At 38.4% G+C, this 23,533-nt stretch overlaps 1 protein-coding gene across 1 annotated transcript in view; it reads right to left on the bottom strand.

The window, feature by feature from the left end:
• The window catches only part of TRPM7 (transient receptor potential cation channel subfamily M member 7), a 49,775-nt gene that overhangs the window by 25,814 nt on the left and 428 nt on the right, over nt 1-23,533 (bottom strand). Inside the window, exons 2-7 of the mRNA XM_026045678.1 lie at nt 5,416-5,495; nt 3,390-3,428; nt 2,714-2,915; nt 2,075-2,288; nt 1,470-1,594; nt 642-813 (exon numbers count right to left, since the gene is read on the bottom strand). Coding sequence (XP_025901463.1) covers nt 642-813; nt 1,470-1,594; nt 2,075-2,288; nt 2,714-2,915; nt 3,390-3,428; nt 5,416-5,495 — 832 coding nt within the window. The remainder of the gene's footprint in view (nt 1-641; nt 814-1,469; nt 1,595-2,074; nt 2,289-2,713; nt 2,916-3,389; nt 3,429-5,415; nt 5,496-23,533) is intronic.

The following is a 23,533-nucleotide window of genomic DNA, read 5'->3' as shown; positions in this document are numbered from 1 at the left end:
CACAGGTGCAAGAAATACGCGAGGCCACGGATTCTTCACTGGATAATGCAACCTGGATTTCTTGCAGAACCGATGATGAAGTAGTGATCTATTTGTGGATGTTTGCAATAATTGCATACCACTTTGCCAGCTAAAAACAATTAAAGGAAGCAAGGTAGGAGGGGCATATGTGATGCTAGGATTCATTTTTATTTATTTATTTTTTAAAACAGACCAAGCACACCCATTCTACTGGATGAAAGTTAAATGCTGTTCCGGAAACATTTTACTATTGCTAATGCAGTTTCAAAACTGTTCTAGGGGGAAAAAAATTGATCTGCAAAGCAGATAAATACAACCAAACACACACAAAACCAAAGAAATTCTTTCCAGGAACACTCACAAGCTACTGCAGAATAGTGAAGATCTGTCTTTAGATAACCCTCTTTCCCCTCCTGCCCATCAGTGATTTCCAAAAGACAGAAGAAGTATATGATTTAAACACAGGTATGTGGAAAGCTACTAACATGGAATATAATGGAAGAAGTCTTAGAAAACATCCCCCCCACACCCCCATGAAGTGATATTTAATTTGAACATTTGACGTAAATATCTTAGAAAAGCACAGTAACACTTGGTYTGTGGTCATCATGATTACTTACTTGCATGGATCCGCTGCAAATTAATAGTTTTTTCCAGTTCTCGCCGTAATTTAACTTCTGCTCCATACTTTCCAACTGTTCCATCATCCACCAGAATGAAATGGGAATGGAGATTATTTAAAACATTTAGTTTGCTTAATGGATTTAATAAGGTTTGATACGGAGCAACCACCTAAGTATAAGCACACAATAATATGTTTTAATTTAAAGATGGAAATCCTTTGTGAAACTTAGCTATTTGTCTTGATAAAACAATTAGAGGGAAAACAACAAAAACCAACACATGCAATTATGCCTTGTGGGAGGATATGCCAACAGCTGCAGCTTGCCGCACAACTTCAGGCAGGAAAACAGGTCATTATCACAAAATAATTCAGTTCCAGGAGATAAGAAGTAACAGCCCATTGAGGAGGTTTCTGTACATACAGAAAACCTGTGATCGTTCTCACAAATACTAGCCTGGAAGATTCAGCATCAAAAATTTCATTTTTTTTATCTTCTGTAAATGCAAATTCTCCACAAAACTTGAGTGTTCTGCAAATACGATCCACAAATGCCAATAGTGAGAGAAGGAATAAAAATAAAAGAAAAAGAAAAGGAAAAAAGTACCCACAAACTTAAGAACAAGCTCCTCCCCCCGTGCATTTCCATTTTGCAACTTGTTTAGCCTAATGATCTTTCCTAAGTCACTGATGTCAGTGTATCTTCACTGGAAAGCAAACATTCCAATGATGCAAAGACAGTGAAAAAACACGCTTAAACAAATCTGTCAAAAAGTCACAAAGATAATTATAATAATTAATCTAATTTCAATTAGATTATCCTTACATCTCTTCCAACAAGGTCGTTTCTGTTTTCAATTACTCCCCATGGAGCAATCCCAATAGTGCAAATCTTCCGAGATGATCTGGAAGCATGTTCTCTTAGAGCATCACCAACATGTTTTGCAACACCTGTTTGCACACAAAAACAAATCCATTAAATCCATATTAAATACCAAGTCTTATTAAACAATACCTTTAAGAAATACCTCTTTTATTCATCTGGCCGGTTAAGAAGCAGATAGCTACTAGGAGATACATCACTGCATATTATTAGTAATGCTACGTAATAAGTATTAGCCTAGAGAGAACTAAGAAACAGCTTCCAGCATCTATTGCACTTGTTTTAATCACAAATAAAGCAATGAGAAATGGAAGTTTTTCCTCTCATAGTTTGAAAACCATTGTGTTGTTTGTCCCAGAGAGACAAGAGAGCAGCCTATTTCAAGCTATGTTACATTCAAGCATAATAAAATATTTTATGTTTACTTGACCTAACTAAAACTTGAAAAAACACTTGGCTTTAAGATACGGAGAGGCATCCATTAAACCTTTGGGCTTTTATAAACCATAATTCAGTTAACCGTGCACCTTCATTTGTGCTTTTCTTACCTGTGTTAACTCCTCCAGTTATAATCCAGGCCCCTGTTGTTACTGCAGCTTTAATAAGGCCTTTGCCAAGCAACTGCTTGATGCGTGGGTGAAGTTCGAATTTCTGCATGCCCCCGTGTACAGATATAACAAGCTTCGGCAATTCCATCTGCCATTCTTTAAGCATAAGCTGCAGAATAGCTTCAGGCTTAGTGTCATATGACAATCGCACATACTGAAGACGTAAGGAAAAAAAAAAGGTGAGTTTAAAGGTTCCTAAATGGTTCTTCTAAGAACCATCAAGAAGCAAGATAAAAAAAAACAAAACCAGAAAACGTTTTAGGAAATGTATTTCTTTCCTAACCCTCACAACAGAAGATTTAACTTATTTCCATGAAGCACAGTAGATCAAATAAATGGACAAGTTTACATTGTGCCTCAAATTTGGGCTGAGACATAGTTAATAGTTATGAGTTCGGAAAACAAGTTTTAGAATGGAGAAAAAGCTATAGAAATAAAACGTTATTTCATTTTGCTGACAAGATATCCTAGAAAAACGAGTTTTTGAAAATACTGGATTTTTTCTAAATTAGATGTTTTTAAGATATCATCCACCACCTTTATTAAGTCAYTTAGGAAAAAAAAAAGTGCCATACATACCTTAGCCCTGTAAGAATGAGAGCCACCTTGAAAGTTGATGACGCCGTAAGCATCGGTAGGAGTCTGTTCTGTATGCTTTTCCACTGACCATTCTTCTATTTCCTGATTATTATAGTTTTCACCCAGCTTCACATCGGAGTATTTCATAGCCAGACTCGCAGTAAAACAGGCATGTTGCCTGACCAAGCGGCCACAACAGCACCTGCACCACAGCATATGGTTCAGAAGACTTGAATGCTAACAAACATCAGAAGGCTAGTGAGAAAAAATGATTTTATCCATAACAGAGATGGATTACATTTATGCCTTAAGGCAAATATCCTATATATCATGTAAGCCTCTTCCCTAGAAGAAGCCTTGTTGCCATAAGTATTTAAAACAAGGACAAACAGTAAGACATCTAATTATGCAAAATACTCAAGTTTACTGACAAAGAGAATTAGAATCCAGAATAAGAGTTCAGGAAGAAGAGAGAGAAAAAAAATAAATTCTTTGTATCAAGAATTTTGTGTCATATTTATAAGTGATACATGTATTGCAAACTGATCTTTTTTAAAGATAATATTCTAACATTTCATGTTCAAAACTTCTTAGAAAAACTTCTCCAGTATGAAAGCCTATACTTAATGGAAAATAGAAAACACTAAAAAGAGTGAAGAACTAAATGAACACTTACCTGACAAGCTGCTGACAAATTTGACATCCTGGAAGGCATCTGTAAGAAATACCATTTAAATATATGAGTTAACTCAAGTTCAAGTGCTAACAGGAAAAAAGTCACACCACTTCTCATGTACAAACTGATACTTCATATGAAAATACAAGTTGAACTGTATATGTGGGAACAGTGTTATTTTATCAGTGCTAAATTGCATGGAGCAGGGAGATGTCTGAATAAACTTTATAGCTATGTCTTTACACAGCTGGTTTTTTATATAAAAAAGCTTCCTATTTCTAACCATTTCCATCATAAACAATTTATGTTTGTTTGCTGCTTATAGTGTTATTCAAGTTAACAGAGTAATTAAGTTTACATCACCATTTTCTACATTTCTCAAAGCAGTGTTAACCATTCACTAGTATACAAGTGAAACAGGCACAGATAAAAAACTGCAGAAATTATATAGTCATGTCAACCTTTTTCAAACTTAGAGCATAAACCATTGTTGAATTTTATCCTTGAAGATTATATCCTACTGTTATTTTTTTWAAATTAATTCTGGCAATTGCTAAAAAAAAAAAAAAATACCAAAAAGGTATTTACCAAAAAAAACAAACTGTTGCCTACATATGACCTCTTGGATTTTGTCTACATTTAAACCAGCTACATATAATTCAGGTACAACAATATGTGATTCTTAGAAACTGAAGGAAAAAATCTGATGGGGAAAGTGTAAGTTCCCTTTTGTGCTACACATGAGTTAAACTAAAAGGACAAGTGTGAAGACCATTTTGTTCTTTTGAAAAAGCTCTGGAAATTTTAACAGCTTCCTAATTACTTAATTTACATTTGCAAATTTTCCATGTGCTACAATCACAGCCATAAATCCAAAAGCTTCCTCAGGTCACATAGTTTTAAGCAGAGTGATGAATTATTCACAATAACTTTAAAACTCTAAAGTATTTGCTTTGTTCCTTCTATTCTCCCTGGAAACAAGCTCCTAAAAGTATTTTGTGATTAAAAAGCTATAGTGTCAATAATTTTCATATTTCAAAGCAGACAAAACTGTCAAAATACAAAATTCAAAACTGTTTTCAAATTGTTTGCAATCTATTTCTTCATTTCACATCAGTGATCCAGATGCTATGGCTATGCACACCAAGTTAATTTATTGTAGGAACTCTTGAATTTCACCTATGATAATCAGCAAAGGTAACTTCTACAAGTAAGACTAAATTCYACAAGAAAAAAAATGCTACAGGTACCAGTAACTTGACTTGATTTTTAGTAGCATATATCTAGTTCACTATAAAAGTGTTCAACAGATTTAAAATCTCTTAGTTAAAATCTCTTCCTTAGACTCCACCTCCTCTCTAAAACCCTATTTCCTCATTTTTTACTCTCAGTTTTCTTACGGATCTAAATGATGAAAACTATTTTGATATGTGTTCTTGTTTTGCTCATCTTCCCTGAAAGTAGATTTTTTTTTCAGTCTTTGCTTGGTATCTATTATTAATCTCATTCCCTTCAGAGTATTCCTTTCCCGCTCCTTTCTATGAATCTTTCAACCTTTCTTACATCACTGTCAGCTTTATTTTTACACATCACTGTTACACTAGCACTGTTCTTCAAATCTAAATAAAGATCATATAATTGTATGGTACTTTCTCCATGGGACATTCTGATTTTTCAGATATGCTCCACACAAGAGAAAAAAAAAAAAAGAAATACACAGAGAAAACCCCCTACAGAGACTCCACTGCAGTTTTGGCCAGTAAAAGAACTGGTTAAAAGCAGCAAAGAGAAGGCCAACACCAATCAAGAGGTTTTTGCAATACCAAGATTGCATAAGAGGAAAAAAAACTCCATAAAAAGGAAAAAAAAAAAAAAAAATCTAAGACAGAAACAGAGTGAGACTTCCCAGGCAGAAAGGACAATTAAACAGTATTTTGCTATGGATTGAACAGTTTTCCAATATCCTCTTATATCACTATTTTAATTTAAAAGGTAACAGTGATTTCTTGCACTATTTCTAGCTTACCTGTGAGGGTCTTTTGAACTTGGTATAATATACACACACTCCCTCTTGGTGAAAGTATTTTCTATCCAGGATTTCTGGGACTGAAAAAATAAAGAAGTTGAACAGTATTATAAAACACAATTATCATTATATGCTCTGCATTCCCCATAAAACTAACAAAATCATGCATCAGTCTATAATGATCTCTAACAGTGGTTGCTTAAATCTTGACATAAGCAAGTCCATATTAGGAATTTCTTTAATAAATGCCACTTACTGCCACATATAAATCCCTTGGAATCTAAAGTAGTATTTTCAAAGTTAACAATTAAATGGTGTTAGTATCTCTTGTCCTACCCAAGTAAAGATGCATAAAAATTCAAGAAACACTGTTTAGATAATCTGTTAAAGAAATGAAAAAAAAAAGGAGTGAAATTGAAAAAAACATCTAATGGTTCTCTAGGGACCATAAATCTGGACAACCTTTGTTCTCAATGAGGAAGCTTCTCATCTCATTAAGCAAATGTCACCAACACCATTCCAAGAGGTACTTGGAACTTAAACTCAAAACATTTCCCGAAACTTAGAATTGAAGGCGCTTGCTTCATCACATATTTGCCTACTTTAATAGCTGGACGCTAACTCACAGGGTTGCTTTAACCCATATGTAACACTGTCTTATGAGATAATCTCAGAATTGCTTGCTAAACACTATGCGAGATGCCCGATGCCTGTGTCATCCTGCAGCAACACATTGGGAAAGGAACTCGGATGTCATTTTTAGTAATTCAGAACAGGGAGAAACTTTGTAAGGTTGATCTGCACCTTATGCAACATCGGTTGCAATCCTTATTAGGATTGCATCAAGATTTATTCTTTGCTAACAGCATGTTGCACCTTAAATTTACACTCTACATTTAGATTTTTTTTCAAGTTTGCTATTGTTTCTAAAGAGAAAAAAAAAAAAAAGACTGATGTAGATCATTAATGGGTACCTGTGACAGTTCACTGTGGGAACTACGAATCAAAGATTTTTAGACCTGTTATAACAGAAGACTCAGTAAAGGCATCTGGTCCTATGCCCACTGCAATGTCAAGATCACTGTAAGACAATACAGAGAAACCATTACAGGCAGAACCAGTTCATGTCATGGAGTCCACTGGAGAACTGGTCCTCAACTGCCTGCCCTCTTTCAAAGAATTTCTCATCCCCAACAGATCTTTCCCACATTATTCCTCATGACCTCCAGGCAATGTTTTGTCCTTGCAAAGTCTGGTCGTCAATGCGCCAGGCGAGTGCCCAACAGTGGCTCTAGCTGGTACCTTCCCACTCAGAGGGCATCAGGCTCTGCTGGGGAGAAGAGGAAGGCAAAACCTCCCRTTCCCCAAGACTAGAAAAAGAAAGATGGGAGAGAGCTGGTGCACAACTCCAGCAGTGCTCATGGCAACACCCTGCTCTACCTCCTACCACAAGATTAGCAGTATTTTGTTCTAAACACAAGAAATTCTTTTATTTTTATAGTAAGMAGCATTTAGGGGCTAGTCAACACTGCAGTAGTTTAAGCTTGCATATCAACAGTTAGTCTGAAGAAGATAAGATGGAGAGGAGATATTTAAGTATTTTAGTTAGGATATCTTGGAGCAAGCCATCACAGGCCTAACGCGACAGACTGCAGCAAAGTCTGAAGTATTATAAACCACAAGTAATCGCATCTATTGCTCCATGAAATATTGCTTATTAACTGGTGATCAAAGCTGTGAATGAGGAAAAYGATTTTACAGCACAGAACCCAAGCCAACATTCCTGCTTGCAGCTGGGGTAGGAAAAGAAAACAGTACAAAGAGAATAACAAAAATGAGACATCTCCAATAAGTGTATAAGAATAAAGATCTTTAAATAAAAGATCACACACACAAAAAAGGTAGAAAGGCCAGCTGCACAGTAGTGCTTTCTATGTCATAAAAATCTATTTATGGAATGCTGCTGCGATGACCAGAAGGAAGATGATGATGCACAAGGCAGTTAAGAAAACTCAGTTTCAGAGCAGACTCAGAAATGTATCCTTGTGAGCAAAGGGTTAAAATAGGTCAGTCAGCAACCAGAATCCATACCAAGCTTATCAGACTTTGCACTTAGATTTTGCTCCCAGCAGTCAGGAGACTTCTGCTGAGCAGAGTGATGAGGATCTGCTTTGTGGGGTATGTTAACGGGTGTACTTCACAGGACGGCAACAGCTCTGCAGTATTGCAAAAACTTCAGGTTTTAGGAAAAAAAATATATATAGTGGTTTAAACATGAAATGGGGGCTTTCATTGTGTAATTTCTTTCCTTTCCAACTTGCATCCAAAAGATGACCAAAACAAAAAACTCTCCGTATTCTCTCCCATGGTTTTAAATCTGCCAAACTAAATAAACATTTAAGCAAAATATTAATACAGTTATTATTCCAGAATGACCTTCATTGTTTATTCCCCTACAAATGGAAGCTTCATACGAAGTTTTTTTCCACCTTAAGACCTCCAGTGCTCCCAGTTGGCAGGGTCACCGCTGTGCCCCAGGAACAAGACTTGCAATATCTCTTACTTTCCAGGAGGTGTTTTGCACTGGCTCCTGGCTCCGAAGCGGCCTATGTCACTTGTGCTCAGTTCTAAGCACTGAGGCCTTATGCAAGTCACCTTATTGTGCTTCTACTGATCCTGGGGTAGATAGTCAAGTCCACTGTGTCTTTGAGCACTTCTGAAAGAACTTTAAGAAACAAAAAGCGCAGAGATTTGATACAATAAGCTAGAACAGATAAACTCATGCTGAGACCATGATTAAAGGAAATACTTTAAAGCACTTCCAATAAGTAAGTCCTTTCATAACACTTTCACCACTGCTAAAACAATTGTAATCCCTATTTGAAACAAAACTTATTCTAGTAGTTGCTGAGCTACAAACTCAGGAGAACGTGTCAGAATTGGAGCATCTACAGCAGCATTTTTCAGACTTCAGAAAGTATTCAGATGCCCCCTGAGAAACTACAGACTTTTTTATTTAAAATAAACAAACAACAAAACCACACACAAAAAATTTGACCATAACACTTTAGACTATTGGTTATTTTTGCTTCAGCAATAACATTAGCACTTCAAAGCACCACTTACAGAAGTAAAATAATTTGAGTATATCTGCTAATGATAACAGAATTCCTCAGGTTACCTTTACTGAATTTTATGGTGGGCATTTCTAGCAAGTCTCCCTATACAATGACACTTCAGTGTATCCAACAAATTTGATTTTTAAGTAGAAAAAAATTCAGACACATCTTTCCTATTGGGCAATATCTCAAAATAACCCACATGACTTTATAATATGTAAATTGGCAGTTGTAAATATGGCAGTTGTAGAGATACTAGAATAATTGACCTTGTTCACATATGAAGGGATTTATTATTTGTTAACACTGCATGTTTTTGGAGGTTTGTGTGTTACGGAATAGTTGCTACAAAACTATAAACTTTTCCCCCAAAAAGTCACTCTTGAATCTGTGACACCCTATATCAACCTAGCAGTTCTGCTGACAACTTTAATATAAAACGGAACAGCTGGATCAGGAAATTGACATGTATTAAAATAAACCCAAAGCAAAACTTCGAGGAAGGATGAGAATACAGAAAGGACAATTACTGATTCTTTAGATGTTTGACCTTAGTTTCCAAGTTAGAAGCAACAGCAGTTTCAACAGCATCTCACATTCCAGCTTTCTAGTCTTTGTACCAAATGGATCTTCAATAAACGCAACAGCTTTTAAAGGAAACAATCTTCCAATTTTGTTTGTCCCTTAATAAAAGCAAGTAGGCTCTATACACTTTTTTCTTTCCTTATCCACCCCCAGTTTTCCAAAAAGCTGAAATTTCCATTTGTCGAAAGAACTAACATGGAAAGTTTCAGCAAGCCCCAGAACAGGAAGGTACAACAGAAACCATCTGCAGCTAAGTACAGCGGTCACCACCACACAGCCACCAGCTTCCCTACACRTCCAGGTCACTCGCAACCAACGAGCGAAACTTTACAACACTTGGAAAAGCTATCTTGGACTTGGGAATCTCCTCAGTTTATCTTGTCAAGAAGAGACCCATAGCCAAGTTACTGCCCCTTACATACACATTCAGGATGAACACTGCCACAATTTAAGCTAATGCATATCAAATAGGTTAGAATTCATACAGCTTTTTTTTTTTTCTCCCTCTATGGGAAGAGGTGACATGACATAAAATGTGCCCCCATTGCAAAGATTTCCAGCAGAAGTTTCAAATCTGCAAGCATCTCTAGTGAAAGTATCTCAGCCTGTTCTTAATATCAAGTTCACTGAAAAAAATCCAGATATATATCCCAGAATAAACTAAACAACTTCACTGTGTTGAGAATGGAAAGTTACGAGAAAGATGGCTATATATGCTATTGCCAAAATAAGAACCTAAAACACCACGTTAAAAAAAATCTAACAAAAATGAAACTTTGTTCCTCAAGGCAACATTTTTCATTAAAAGAAAATCTTCAAAACTGCAGAGAATTTAACATAAATATGGGGGAAGAGGGACGGAGGAGAGGCAAGCAGTTTGATGCTATATATTTACCAACGTTTGTTTTAAACTCTTGGCTCTAGCAAACCACTTCTTTCCTTACAATTTAAAATTACATACCTCTGTAATTACTACCTTTTTTTCTTAACCAAAAAAAAAAAAAAAAAAAAAAAGCTAGCATTATGTACTATATTTAAAATGCTCCTTGCTGAAGAATTCCAGCACTTTCTGCCCAGAGACTACATACACACATAGGTACACCTAGGAAGTTTGTCAACAAACACAGTATCACCAAACCTTACCATTTTTGAAAATTTTCTGTAGAAGTTATGGACATGTGCAATACTAGAAAGGTGACTAAGCCTTATCATTACCATAGTGCAAAAAAACATTTATACAGAGTGCCTTGATATATTCCTACCAAACATGTCACCCTAAAGGATGAATGWTACCGCTTGAACCCCAAAGTGCTGTTCAATATATTAAAATGTAAATTCTTGCAGGTGTATTTCTGCATTAGAGGGAGAAAAAAATCAAAAATCTTTATTTTCCYTGTAGCTTTATCTGCAGGGAAGAGTTGTTTAGCTGGTTTATTTGCTTTCCCAAAATACTGAACTGAGCTAGTTCAGACACAGACCATTCTGACCCTGCACAGAAGATGTCACTGGTATGTCACCTGGCTTAACATCATTGCTAGGAAAGCAACAGCTCTAGTTTTCTGGGTTTAAATATTTCTCCAATGAGAATATCAGTACATGCCTGAAAATACTCTGCCTAAAGGCAAAAAGAAATATTATTTTTGAATAAAAAGTACTGAGAGAACARGGAAGGAAAGAGGACAGTCAATGGAAGTGTTCTGTTAATCCTACCGCTCAGTGTATTCAGAAAGTAACCTCAATCCAGTGAGCAGMGATATGAATCTTACTATCAACGGCTCCCTTGCTGTAGAATAAAAACCTCCAACAACCCTATTCTTTAATAAACAGTTCAGGAGATTTGCTCTGAACAGTCTTCCCAGCAATCTAGGTCTCCAACAGAGCAGCTATTGTTTCATCAAATTCTTCCCTGACGCAACAGGTCTCCATTTAACTCACCAAGCCCACGTGCAGGTTGAGATGCAAAGAACACTTGGAACTTCTCTAAAAGTGATTTTTACATCCATCTCCTAAACTTTGCTAAAATGATTCCAATTTGCTTTTTATAGAACAGGTAGCAACTGCGGGAATTTTTCAAATAACCACAATGCATCATATTCAAAATATATAAAATGTGAGTCAACATGCCTTTTAATAGGTAACTCAAAAGATCATCAACATACAACAGCAAATTTAATATTTTGAAGTCTTTATTTTTAACTTTGATTTTCCAGGAAAAGGTAATTATTTGGGGAATAATTATAATAAGATATATTATTATAACATATGAATACGTTATATTTAGATTCAGACTCCACCTACTTAATCCCCATTATTGGGGATACACCAAAACACAGACCAAAACTTTTACTCAAAGGCAACTAACTGGGAGGTAGCTCTCCACATTTTTAAAAGAGAGGAACTCTTTCCCCATATATTCCTTAATTTATGATAAAAAGGATTAAAAAGAAAAAARGGATAGAAAGGGAATGCATGGTAATCACAGCGAGAAAACACCAGCCACAGCTTTTCAGAGAGCTTTTTCAGAATCAAGTCCAATTCCCACTTCATTAAAATGAGAGACTAAAGCAAAGACACCAACAACCCATCACATTACCAAAACAGATAGGTGGCTTGAAAACAAGCCATACAAACACTGCTTGTTTTTGCCAAAATCCCATGTTCAAAATCAATTTTTAATGAAGTCCAGCCACGAATTTAAATTAAAACACCCTTCCATTTTTAGTAGTCTACTTTCCTCTCCTTGTCCATGGTGATACAGTCGCATCACCTACATCCTCATCTCCCTTAACACTGGTTGCTTATTTGCAACCTACAGTCATTTTAGTCTTACTGTTGACTGCAAGTCTTCCCACTTCCTTCCTGCACAGGGAGGGTGCCAGGACTTTGGGCGAGCACTGATGCCGCCTCAGGAGACTGCACTTGGTTGCTCACCACATTTGCGGCACYTGAAGGAACTCCTCTGGTCCAGCAGATACCTAGGAAGTACTGGGCTCACTTCACMCAAAGCATGGCACAGGAGCAGACAACTCCATAAACTCCTGTTGTATTCTTAGAAGCAATGAGGCTTGGGGTGAGCTACCAGGGGAAGAACAATTCATGGTGCCTGGATGTGTTGGCTTTCTCAAGCAACTTCCAATCCTTCMCCTATGACCTAAGGGGTACAGATTAGGGTATGAAAAAAAAGAGTTAGTGGTGGCCACCTCAAGAACAGAGAGTAGAAGCAGGCTCTTGTCACTAAGAAATAATTAATCAGACCCTCAAATTGTTTCTAATTCTATATACACATCAGAATAAAAAACTCAACTCTGAAATTTATTCACAGCCAGAACACCAGTTACTAGTTCACTTGATCTAGCGTGAAGAATATATTAGAGATTTGTATGTCTGCAGATTTAAATAAGGTCCTCCCTTTCTTGCTCTTGAAGTACAACAACAGCCGATTAACGCATGCTGAAGCACATTAGAACTACAAAAATCAAATAGGAAGGGTGTAAGCTGTTGGTCTCGCTCTACCACTTTTTAACCTACTTCATTTACAGATCTGATTTATTTTTTATGCCATATGAAGAAAGAGACTTCTCTATTATTACAGTGAGGATTTTGGTGGTTGACAACCTAAGCAGGCCATTATTAACTCACTAGGGTAATGGAAACTTATTATCACTGCAGGATGCTTCACATAGTTAGAACAGGACAACCCTCCTAATATCTGAAAAATAGAGAGGCTTACACTCACTTTTAAGTTATCATAGATCAGTAATATTTAAGTAAGTGGCAGAGGTAAGAGGGGGAGAACAAGAGAACACAAAAGTGGTCATCTGAAATAGGCGATAGCATCCGACCACAGCTAAGGACCGTGAAGTTTCTAACAACTTGTCTTTAGACAGTATCAGGGAGAACTTCTAAGTGTTTTTTAGTTTAAAAAAAAAAAAATAAAAAAAAAAAAGCGCGCACCTCGTTAGCAAATCTGTAAAGAATCATTTAAAAAAAGAATTCGGGCACTTTATTACTTTATTTACAAGAACCTTATTGTGGAGGCTACTGCCCAAACTCCTAGTCTTTGCCCTCCCACACACATTAGCACACAAACATCCCACTACTGGCCCCCTGCAAAAGGAAAAACTCCTATTTTAGTCAACACACCAATGGCCAGAGCTCTTAAGAGTCCCTGCAAGCAGTGTCTCACACTCCCCACCTGCACCTCTTCGCCTGCAAGTTGAAGAGCATCTGACTGTTCACAGGGTCTTCCTGTGCTCACAAAGCACACCAGGAGCACCATTAATCCTAGTGCTCCTGTAATTGTAAAGACAAGTTAGACAAGATAGTGTTTTGCATAAGACATAAGTCATTCATTCCATCTCTAAGCTAACACTGAGGCTGCTACAAGTGTTCTATTTCACCATACTGTTTACGAAAATACTATGATATTTTCTATCAGATCATCCTTCCTGTGTGCGCAGAATTGTCAACTAAAACACAACCACAGACATCCAGTTCTTAACCACCGATTTAAAACTAGAGCTGGATACATCTAACAGGGAGGCAAGTAAGAGAATTTTTTTTTGTTTCCCTTATCCTGGTCTYATGCGGCTGCCTCTGCAAGCATGAGCCCTTGAGTTGGGTGTCCAGTTCTGAAAGAAAAATACAAAACTTTTATCAAGCACTTGCATGTACTTGAACGCACCAACGTGCCAAGCGAAGCATTAGCAGCTGAAAAGCAGAATCATCTGCGGACAAAAAAAGTTTTTGATAATTGCAGAGAAATATACTATCGTCTACCTAAGCATATGGAAGAAACAGTAAATAGTTCTTACAGCTCTGCCACCAAACCTTGATACCAAACTGCAGGTTACCAAAAGCTGAGCTACCTGCAAAGCAACTACACTAAATATCACAAGTCTAAATAATAACGTTTCAAAATTAAATATATCATTCAACATATTCTGAAAAYGAAACAGCTCAATGACCTTGAGGGATTACAATATTATTGTAARTTAATCTTGTTTATTAGTTTTTCCAGTATACCTACTTACTTCCAGTGAAACCCCACAGCACAAGAGGCAGTATAAGGATATTGTCAAACTGCATCAAAGTAATCTCCCCCAGCACACTTCTTTTAGCAAGCAAGAAAACGCAAGAGACTTGCGACATTAAAATGTATTATTTTTAAGCAACTGTATCCTGATGTTCAGGAAAGAAAAAAAAACAAAAAGGAAGCTAAGGTAACATTTCTTTGTTTCACAGAGAGCTGCCAATGAAGCAATAAGGTACGGCCCAGGGTCACGTATTAGGTGAGCAGATTCACTGGGTTTGAGAATAACATCCGCTCTCAAGGGGCAATCAAGATAGTTCTTTCTAATTCACAGTATAATTAAAATCCAGCTATTAATACGTTAATTATTCACATGAGATTCCTTGTCCTACATGCAGATTTTGATATTTATCCAGAAGACTAAAAAAAAAAGATCTGCTAGTTCTACTCAAGAGACTAGCTTGACTTTAGCTGTGCTAATTTTTCTAGCTTCTCTCTGCTGAGAATGAAGCAAAAATTCAAGAGGAAACAGCTGCTCAAACTCCCTCTCCAACAAGGGTGTCAAGGGAGACTCGCCTAAATTAACTCATGTGAATTCCTCCTCATAGTTCTCTGTGAACTCTACCTGTATTCTATATGTTGTCTGAATGCATGCATATCAACCCAAAATATTTTTCACAGGCTGAAAATATGATTTTTCTGAAGGTATATATTAAAAAAAACTTGCGTGTTATCTACACCAGTGTAGAAACAAACACACATACACAAAAATACACACATCCCAAGATCTAGTGCATGTTCTGATGCCTGTCAAATGCTGTTGTAGCACCAGATACTTCTGGTAGCCCACAGAGCACCAGCTATGACTAGATCAACATATTCAAACATGACTTGATTAGTAGCAGCTTTCATCACTGCAAGACATCCACCTGTAACAGAAACCGCAGGCACCAACTAGGACAGGATGATGAGTGTTTCTGCCCTCTCTCCCCATAAAGCAACATAAAAGACACCACAGTTTCATCTAAACAATTACAAGGAGTTTGGCAGTTAAAGAGCCCCAACTCCACGGAGAAAGATGGGTTAAGATGGAAAGCCTAATTCACAATGAGAACAGTACATATACAAGCTGCATTTTTCATACAGCTTGAGAACTTAAAAGGATTTTTCTGCGTAAGGTTTTTGTAAAAGAATCCAAGAATAAGACAGATCAATCACTTAATGAGACAAAGACACAAATCCCCCCAAAAGCATTTGAAGTTGGTGCAACCTAAAGGGACAAAGATTATTGAAGGGGATATTTCTGCATCTCGGTGCCTCCACCTACACAGCCAGTTTGGAGGCTGACGTCCGTCMCGGGCCCCACAGGGCTGCTCATCACCCCTCACACAGGCACTTTAGGGGCTACTGGAGGTGCCCCATGGGCGAGCTGGCAGCGCGAGGCCACGAGCACTTTCGGCAGGACACGAAGGGGTCAGTAAATCTCAGCGTGTGAATGGAAACAGGCTTCCAAGCAGCTCTGCCCCCAGGGGCTCTGGCACTGCAACGGCAGACCTGTTTCCTAGAAAGTTGTCTGGAATATTTCTCAGCTGCAGTATCACTGGTTCCCAGCTCTTGTCCCAGGGGCACAAGACTACTACGATGAGCAGTAATTCCTTCCAGATCCATCACTCCTTCCTTCAGGATCTCGGCCAGCAGGTCACCCTCGGCCACACACCAGTTAACACTTTCATGATGAAGTGCTACTAAAGTTGCTGTTTAATGGAATTCTGGAAATTACAGTTTGGACGATWCCATAGTGAGAGAACACAGGTGAACTCAGGTAATACTTCGACATTTTAAATGTCATTAACCTGGTCTTGTAGATTAATTATCTTTTTATTTGAAGAGAAAGCTGATTAACAGTTCTATAATTACACAACTGGCATTTTGAGGCTCCAMTCATGTGTCACATGTCAGTTCAGCCTATTGAGGTGAGTGAAGTTATGCCTGACTCAATATTTGCACGATTCCTTGCTCTGAAGGAAGCTSAACTCTTACAAACTGGCTTTAGTCCCAAACCAATACATTGGTCAAATCTGCAACTAAGACTTGCAATTTCAGTTATGCTATACATGGGCACAACCATCTTAAAACTCAAGCATCAGAGCTGCCATTACACTAATCTTCACCAAATATTTTGGTAGAAAGCAGCTTCACTATCTTCTAGCCCAAAGAAACTGGTTCAGCTTCTTGAGAAAGCTAAAYAGAGCCAGGAACAGCTCAAAAAGCCAATAAGCACATTAAGAACAGGGAGAAAGAAACTAGTGATWTTTTGTTACGTGAGATAAGTTATCAGAAGTGGATCTTCTGCCAATAGAAATAATGGCTTGATGTGAGGGGCAAAGCTCATCCTGAGCTTGATTCAAGACAGCTCGACTGCTGTCTTGAGGCAGCAGTTCATAAAGGAGACAACACAATATATCTGACACTTTCCTTTTTTTTTTTTTTTTTTTGAATGCATGCTACCAAATATAAAGTAAGTCAAGAAAAACACCCTCTAGTAATACAAAATTAAATATAAAATCATTCAAGTATAACTAGTATAGGCTGATAGTAGATTTAGAACAGGCTGTAATAACTATCTGGTTGATACTTTTAACAACACCTGACCTGTAAGGACAGTTTCATCCATCCCTGTACACAAAGCTGCAAGCTTCAGGTAACCCTTGGGTAGAGCAGCTYGTCTACAGCGTAATGCAGCCACTTCCTAATGTCACGACAACACGGCCGGCTCTGGAGCATCGCAGAGCAGGCTCCACAGCAACTTCAGCCGGGAGCAAGCCTGCTGTGCCACAATCCCATTCTCCTAAGCCCCTGCACATGATCCCACCCCATGTCACACCAGCACTGGCATTTACGCAGTCATGTGGAGCGCTGATTCAGGGAAATGGCCAACAAAAGAGCTAATCCTCAAAAACAGGGAAGTGATTAGATTTTTATTCAACTCAGATCCCAGAGGCAGCTGAGCAGCCAAGTACAAGCTGAGGGGCGGGATGACGGTAGCCTGAACTTCTGTGAATTTAAACTGACCTAGAACCCCACCTTTAAGAAGAGTTTTGCCAGATTCAGGAGGGATTATTGAAGAAATTACAGACTGAAACACATTAACCCTGCCTCACGTCTGAGATTAGTGTCCTCTAACACAAACACCTCAACTACTGCAAGTTAGTCTTTGGGCTCAAACTGTTGATGGATTCACTGTGGGAAGATCTGGACTGTTAACTAACATTAGCTTAAGAAGTGGCCTAAGTCCAGAAAATTTTAGGCAATAARTGCTTGTGAAATACAATATTCCTAAGAGAACAGCTAGACATTAATTTATACAAGGTATGTATTTCAATTTTAAAAATCACGACTGCCCAGCCTRCCTTTCTGAGAATAAAATTGAGAAGGAGAAAACAAAAAGGGCAGGGAGTAGTATAAGAACTTTCAACCTCTGATCTTGCAAAGTTTCACTGAACAAGCAAGCAGCCTATAAGAGGAAAGCATCACTTCTATTTACCTCTTAGCAAAGGTGACAAGCAGCAAGCAGGTAAGGCTGAGATAATAAATATCTGTTTGGGTAGGAAGAACTGGGAACAAAGCAGGGAACAAAGGGCAGTATTCAGTCACTCTGTGTTAAGACTGACTGAGCTGTACCAGACACTTTCCCAAACTTTGAAGACTCCAGTTACATTATGGTGAAAGACTGAACAAAGAGATTGAATTAACCAAGTTGTCACTGAAAAACTATTCAAAAGCAGGAATGCATTGTGTATGACCATATATATACTATAGGAATTATCCAAGAGATTCAGTCAGTTAATTTAAAAAAATAAAAAAATAAAAATCAGCATAACAGAATTTAACAGAAGCATGTCAATTCACAGAATATATTTTTTTGTTTGCTTTGTTTTTTAAACAAAGTCTATGATCRGAGGCAGAATCCCCTGTTGCTGGGACAGGCTTTGAGATGCAGRCCTGGGAAGCAAGAGGCAGGACCAGGCTACCACAGACCCCAAGGGAGCTCCAGAACKCTAAAAATCAGGAAGATCCCCACCTCGCTCGCACACATTCATGTGCACCAGCCACATCACGGCTTTGCTGAAAGCCCACTGCCTCCCAGCCTGTGGCCCCAGGACTGACACATTACCAGGAACGCAGCAGTTCCAGGACCTGCAGCTCTAGGGCGAGCAGCAAGGCTGAGACTTGAGCTAAGACCAATCCACAGATCAAGAGCCCCAGCCGCCCCAGCTGTAACACAAACTCAGGTGCTGGTTCCACTCCACGGCAGGGTATCATGAAGTCCTAAACAAGCCTGGAAAAGAGAGGYAATCTTGATGATGGAGGACACACTAAAGCCACAGATCTGGGAACTTTTTCCCAAAAAAGTTAAATTGGCCAGAATGTTTCAACCCAATTCATGTAGTTTAGAATATATATCCAAACCATGTTAGAACTGTAAATCCAGCATTTCAGCAAGTTCCACGCTGGGTTCAAATGTCACACTTAAAAGGAGGGAGACAATATRGAAACAATAAAGGCAATAGCACCTTCTGCTGTTTTAGATACACAATGACTCTTCCTTGAAGGAAGAGCTTCCACATAATTCCTGCCACACATTTCCATCTTGCCCTCTAAACCAAACATGCTATTGAATTTGTTTTTCCTAGGCTTAATTGTTTTTAATGCTTTGCCTTAACAACGTGTGAAATCCTAAATTGCTATTACCATTACTGGCAGTAAGTATTGACCTTGTCGAGATCCCTATCAGTACGTGACTTTTCTGAAGTAAACAAGGTACGCACACTCTCCGAGATTAACAGATCTGCTTACTGTTTGCAAAACACAGTGCACATTTAAACACAACACTTCATATTGGACTATATTTTGATGCAAGTTAGTGATGTCAATGGAAAGRTTAAAGATGAAGCAGAAATAAAGCTTCACAGAAGTTTTACAGTAGGTATTTTTGAAGTAAACTTCRAGTGGAATCATATTCTGAAAACATTAGTTGCCAACCTACACRCACAGGGCACTGATTTCATTACTTSGTYAGCATATCACACTGATTTTGTGCCTGAGGAAGCCAACAGATAATGTTAACACATCACATGTATCACATGCTATTCTCCTTAACCAAAATAAAGGTGATTTGGGATCCACTAACTGTACCACGTTTTCCATGCGTCCAGAGAATTCAAATATTTTAGAAAACTCTGACAAAAGAAAATACAGGAAAYTATACTGACCAACCCCTTCAAGTCAGAAGGCAATTGTAGGAGTTACTGGGAAAAAATATAGATAATTTAATATTTACACTGGGCAATATATAATGATGACGACCTAATTTATGGAAACATCTGTTAAAGCCAGTAATGTACAGAACTGATTATTTAAGTTTGTTCTTGCAATTTCATTTTTTGTTTTTGTTTTTTTTTTTTTTTTAAGTTTTAATCCAAATCTGCTACCTAAGTAGCAATAYGGGGAAAAAAATGCTTAACTTCAGATTGAAAGCTAAATCTGTTCTAATGTGCTGCCAGTTTCCTATCATGCCTCAAACCTCCTCCTTGGCAATGAACCACTACTTTTATCTTACAGATTATTCCTGCAACATCCTCACACCACATGCTGTCAAACTGTTTTTCACATTCAAATATCCTAGTCCTTTCATGTCCTTGTCAGAGGACATTCTCAGTCCCTAGTTAAAAGGAACAATTTTCTTCACTATTATGACTATCTCCAAGATCTCCCTTGCTACGTGAAAGCCAAGTATTTGCCATCTACCATTACATCAGAAGAGCAGAAGAGTCCCTTTCAAACCAAACACTGATATAGATTAAGTTCTGAGTGACTGTTCATACGCTATGTAATGTATCCACGTCACAACCAGAAAAATAACCACGTAGCGCTCTCACACATACAGAAGACTTTCTCCCACGTCTTGGAAAGCAAGAAAGGAAAAGAGCACACTGAAGGCCTAAGTTCACTGTTCTTTCCTTGTTGGAAAGRACACAGCAAAGGGATAAGTAACATCCTTTGCCTACCTAAGAGCTATCTGGCAGCCCGCATCCTCACAACACTGATACCTATCTACCTTCCTGCAAAAATTAGAGACTGATGGGGGACACATGTGAACCCAAAACTTCATTGCAAAGTCTTTGTTCTCTTTCTACCTCTGCCCCAAATTCTATCTACCCAGACAAGATTTAAAAAAACAGGCCAAAYAGAACAGCAAAATGCCATTTCTGCATTTACTCCTTTAAAGATTGCAAAGGTGCCCCACCAGGAAATAAAGGTCAGAAATAAGATTATAGAGAACACAATTGCAGAGAAAGAAATGGTTCAGGACTGAGAAAGGAAGTAGAACACAAACGGTTCTTTAGTTCTTTTTAACAGGGGAGTCAGTATTCCTAACTATTTTTATAGTAATAATGAAGCACAGAGGTTCATTTGTCAAAGGCCACCACTACTTGTCAGTATCAGCAGTGACATGATCCTTAATGACCATATAAATAACTTCCCTAAATACACACACACAGCAAGATGATTTGATACTCAGTTTACATGCTGAAAAGATAGCTAGCTGCCAGAATTCCAAGCAACTAAGGTAAATTGGACCGCAAAACAGTTTTGAAGGGTATTGGTATCAGGATTTATTATATTTACCCTTTTTTTTTTTTTTTTTTTAGATATTTCAACTGCTCAGCAAAGAGATTTGCAAGAAAGCTAAAGTTATTTCATAAAAAAAAAAGTTAAACTCAAGTGTTCAGATTTTAATTAAAAAAAGACATTTTCAAAAACTATTTGGATAACCCGCAATGCACAGCATTTTGTTTACTTTTACCACTATATACCAAGAATTAGGACAGCTTTTCTAARAAGGTTTAGCTTTTCATGCAATATTAACCAGTTCACCTACTAGCTCAGTCTCTCCTCAAAACAGAATTATTCAGATTAGAAATATGAAATAATCTACAAGWCAAAAATTCAGTTCTGGAACACATGCCCATTAACTTCACTGTCAGTTTGCCTTTAAAAAAGTAGAACAATAAAATAGAAYTAACATCACTTGCCTCAGCAAAGTTATATGGCATGCAAATACCAGAGCCAAAGTAGACATGGTTAAAGGAAATGAGAGACTCCAAGGGAAATAAATACCTGCTAAAAAATACATTTTCCAGATTAAGCATATTGACCTGAGAAGTATCACTTCATTCTCTTGATTTTTCCAAGTACAAACCATTACCTCAAAATCTAATCCCAAATCTTTAAAGACCAGAATTATAGACTTGGTTTTGTGTCTGATACTATGCTGACATTATCAGAAGTTTAGTAAAAGTAACATTGCGAGAGCAGCTAGGTATTAAACACCTCCTTAATAATAGGCTATTCAGAGTCTCTCTTGAAAAGAAAGTTAAACTTGCCGTCCTGCCAAATGCACAAACTATAATTTATACAAGTGTCTCTTCACAGATACTTCTTGACAAGTCTTCTTATAGATTTATAATTTACTTGCAACATTCGGGTGCAAAATAGGATTTGATTGCATTTGTTTGTCTATCATGTCAGCAAAGATTCTATGTTCAAAGTGAGATTGGTTTGTTCAGCAAATACTCAGCTGTCTTGACAAGACAAACCATTATAGAAGTGGATCTTGTGGAAGGACATGGAAGAGACRGGAAAAGTTGCCGGTCTTGTTGCAAAGGTTCAAAGAAGGGGAAACACAGCGAGTGGTAAAGATAGCTATGAGAAAAAGAAGAGGGGCTTGGATGCTGAAGTTTATCACCAGCAGAGCAGAGAAAACAGGGCTGATGAGATAAGACTCTGAGAGACAAGTAGGCAAGGCTAGAGTTACACAGAGCCTTGAGAAGTTTAAAACAAAATAGGGCACCTACTTCCAAGAGAGGATTCACATGTGGAGGCAGATGATGTGACAGAATATCTTTAAATAAAAGCTAACTGTTAAATGTTATATTCATATATTTCAAGAGATATATTTCAAGAGATTTCAGATGTCTCCATTCTGATGAGAAGTGAAAAGTACGTGTCCATCCTTGCCCTGAGCTCAAACAAATATAAAACTCAAGAGATGTAGAAACTCTTTGGCCTTTTTCCTAGTCCAAAAGCAGCCTAYGCAGCCTGCACGCACACAGCTCTCTCCTTGTTTTAAACAGCCAAGGCAAGAACCACTTCAAACTGGAATGAGGGATTTCAAGGCTGATCTGGCCAGCACTTATCACATAGAAAAAGTTAACTGAATTCGTGGAGTTGCCTCGCTACATGACTCACCTGCTGGATCTTCACGAGGATAATTACTGGTTTTAATATTAGAGGCTGTCTAGCAGTTCTTAAGACTTGCTAAATACATATGGAGTGGCAGGGAAAATTTCAGGATGTTTTATGCAAATTYAGTTCACTAAATTCAACTCAGACAAACAGCCTGGTAAACAAAGGCTCCAACGTACTACAAAATATTTGATAAATGCCAGGTAAATATAAAATACTGCAAACAAGCTGCATTGCTAGAAAGAAATGATGAGCCAGCTGAAGTTAAAAATCTCTAACAGATAAGACCAACCTGTATATTTCCATGATGCCATGGCATCACTAACGAGAACAGRATAAAATGGTAAAAATACATTAAAAAGGAAAAGGTCAGTTGAGAAGAGTGCGTGCCACACAAGTGGAAGATACCAGGTAGTATTTCAACACTGAAAGGCTGCTGTTCTTCCACTTCCCTCTGTAGGTGGCAAACACAACACTTCCCTAAGGACAGACAGCCCGTATTTCTACCTACTTCACAGGTACAGGCAGAAATATAACATTTAACAGGTACATTTTGAACCATATACTGAGTAATAAAACACCCTGTCAAGTCAAACTGAGCTAGACCTCGGGCTAGCAGTTCTGGGGGCCTGCAGCAGTGCACAGATTTTGGCTCCACCTGGATTTTCCCGATATTGGGGAGCATTTCACACGATCGATCACCACGAACGCCACGCGAGGCACAAACGCGGAGAGCCACGCGCCGCTCGGGCGCAGCCGGGTCCGCACGGCGCTCCCGCCGCACAACTTGGCGCGGCCTCTTCCCCAGCGCTTATGGGCTCCCTCGAGCATCACAGCGCGGGGAAAGGCGGAGACACCGAGCCGAAAGGGCAGCTGCATCCCGGGAAACGAAACAGGCCGTCAGGGAAAGCCTGACCCTAGAGGAGCGCGTTCATTAAGGAGAAAAGCGGCGCGGAGGCCGCGGGGCCGAACAATGAGGGCGGCGGGGGAGGCTCCGGGGCGGTTGGGGCCACGCGCGGCCGGGCCTGAGGCGCCCGCGCCTCGCGGCAGCGCGGGGAGCCCGGCGCGGAGC

This window comes from Nothoprocta perdicaria, unplaced genomic scaffold (assembly GCF_003342845.1).
Source record: "Nothoprocta perdicaria isolate Ctin4 unplaced genomic scaffold, notPer1 scaffold_41, whole genome shotgun sequence".
NCBI classification, from domain to species: domain Eukaryota; kingdom Metazoa; phylum Chordata; class Aves; order Tinamiformes; family Tinamidae; genus Nothoprocta; species Nothoprocta perdicaria.
This window is presented reverse-complemented; position numbering and strand designations above follow the sequence as displayed.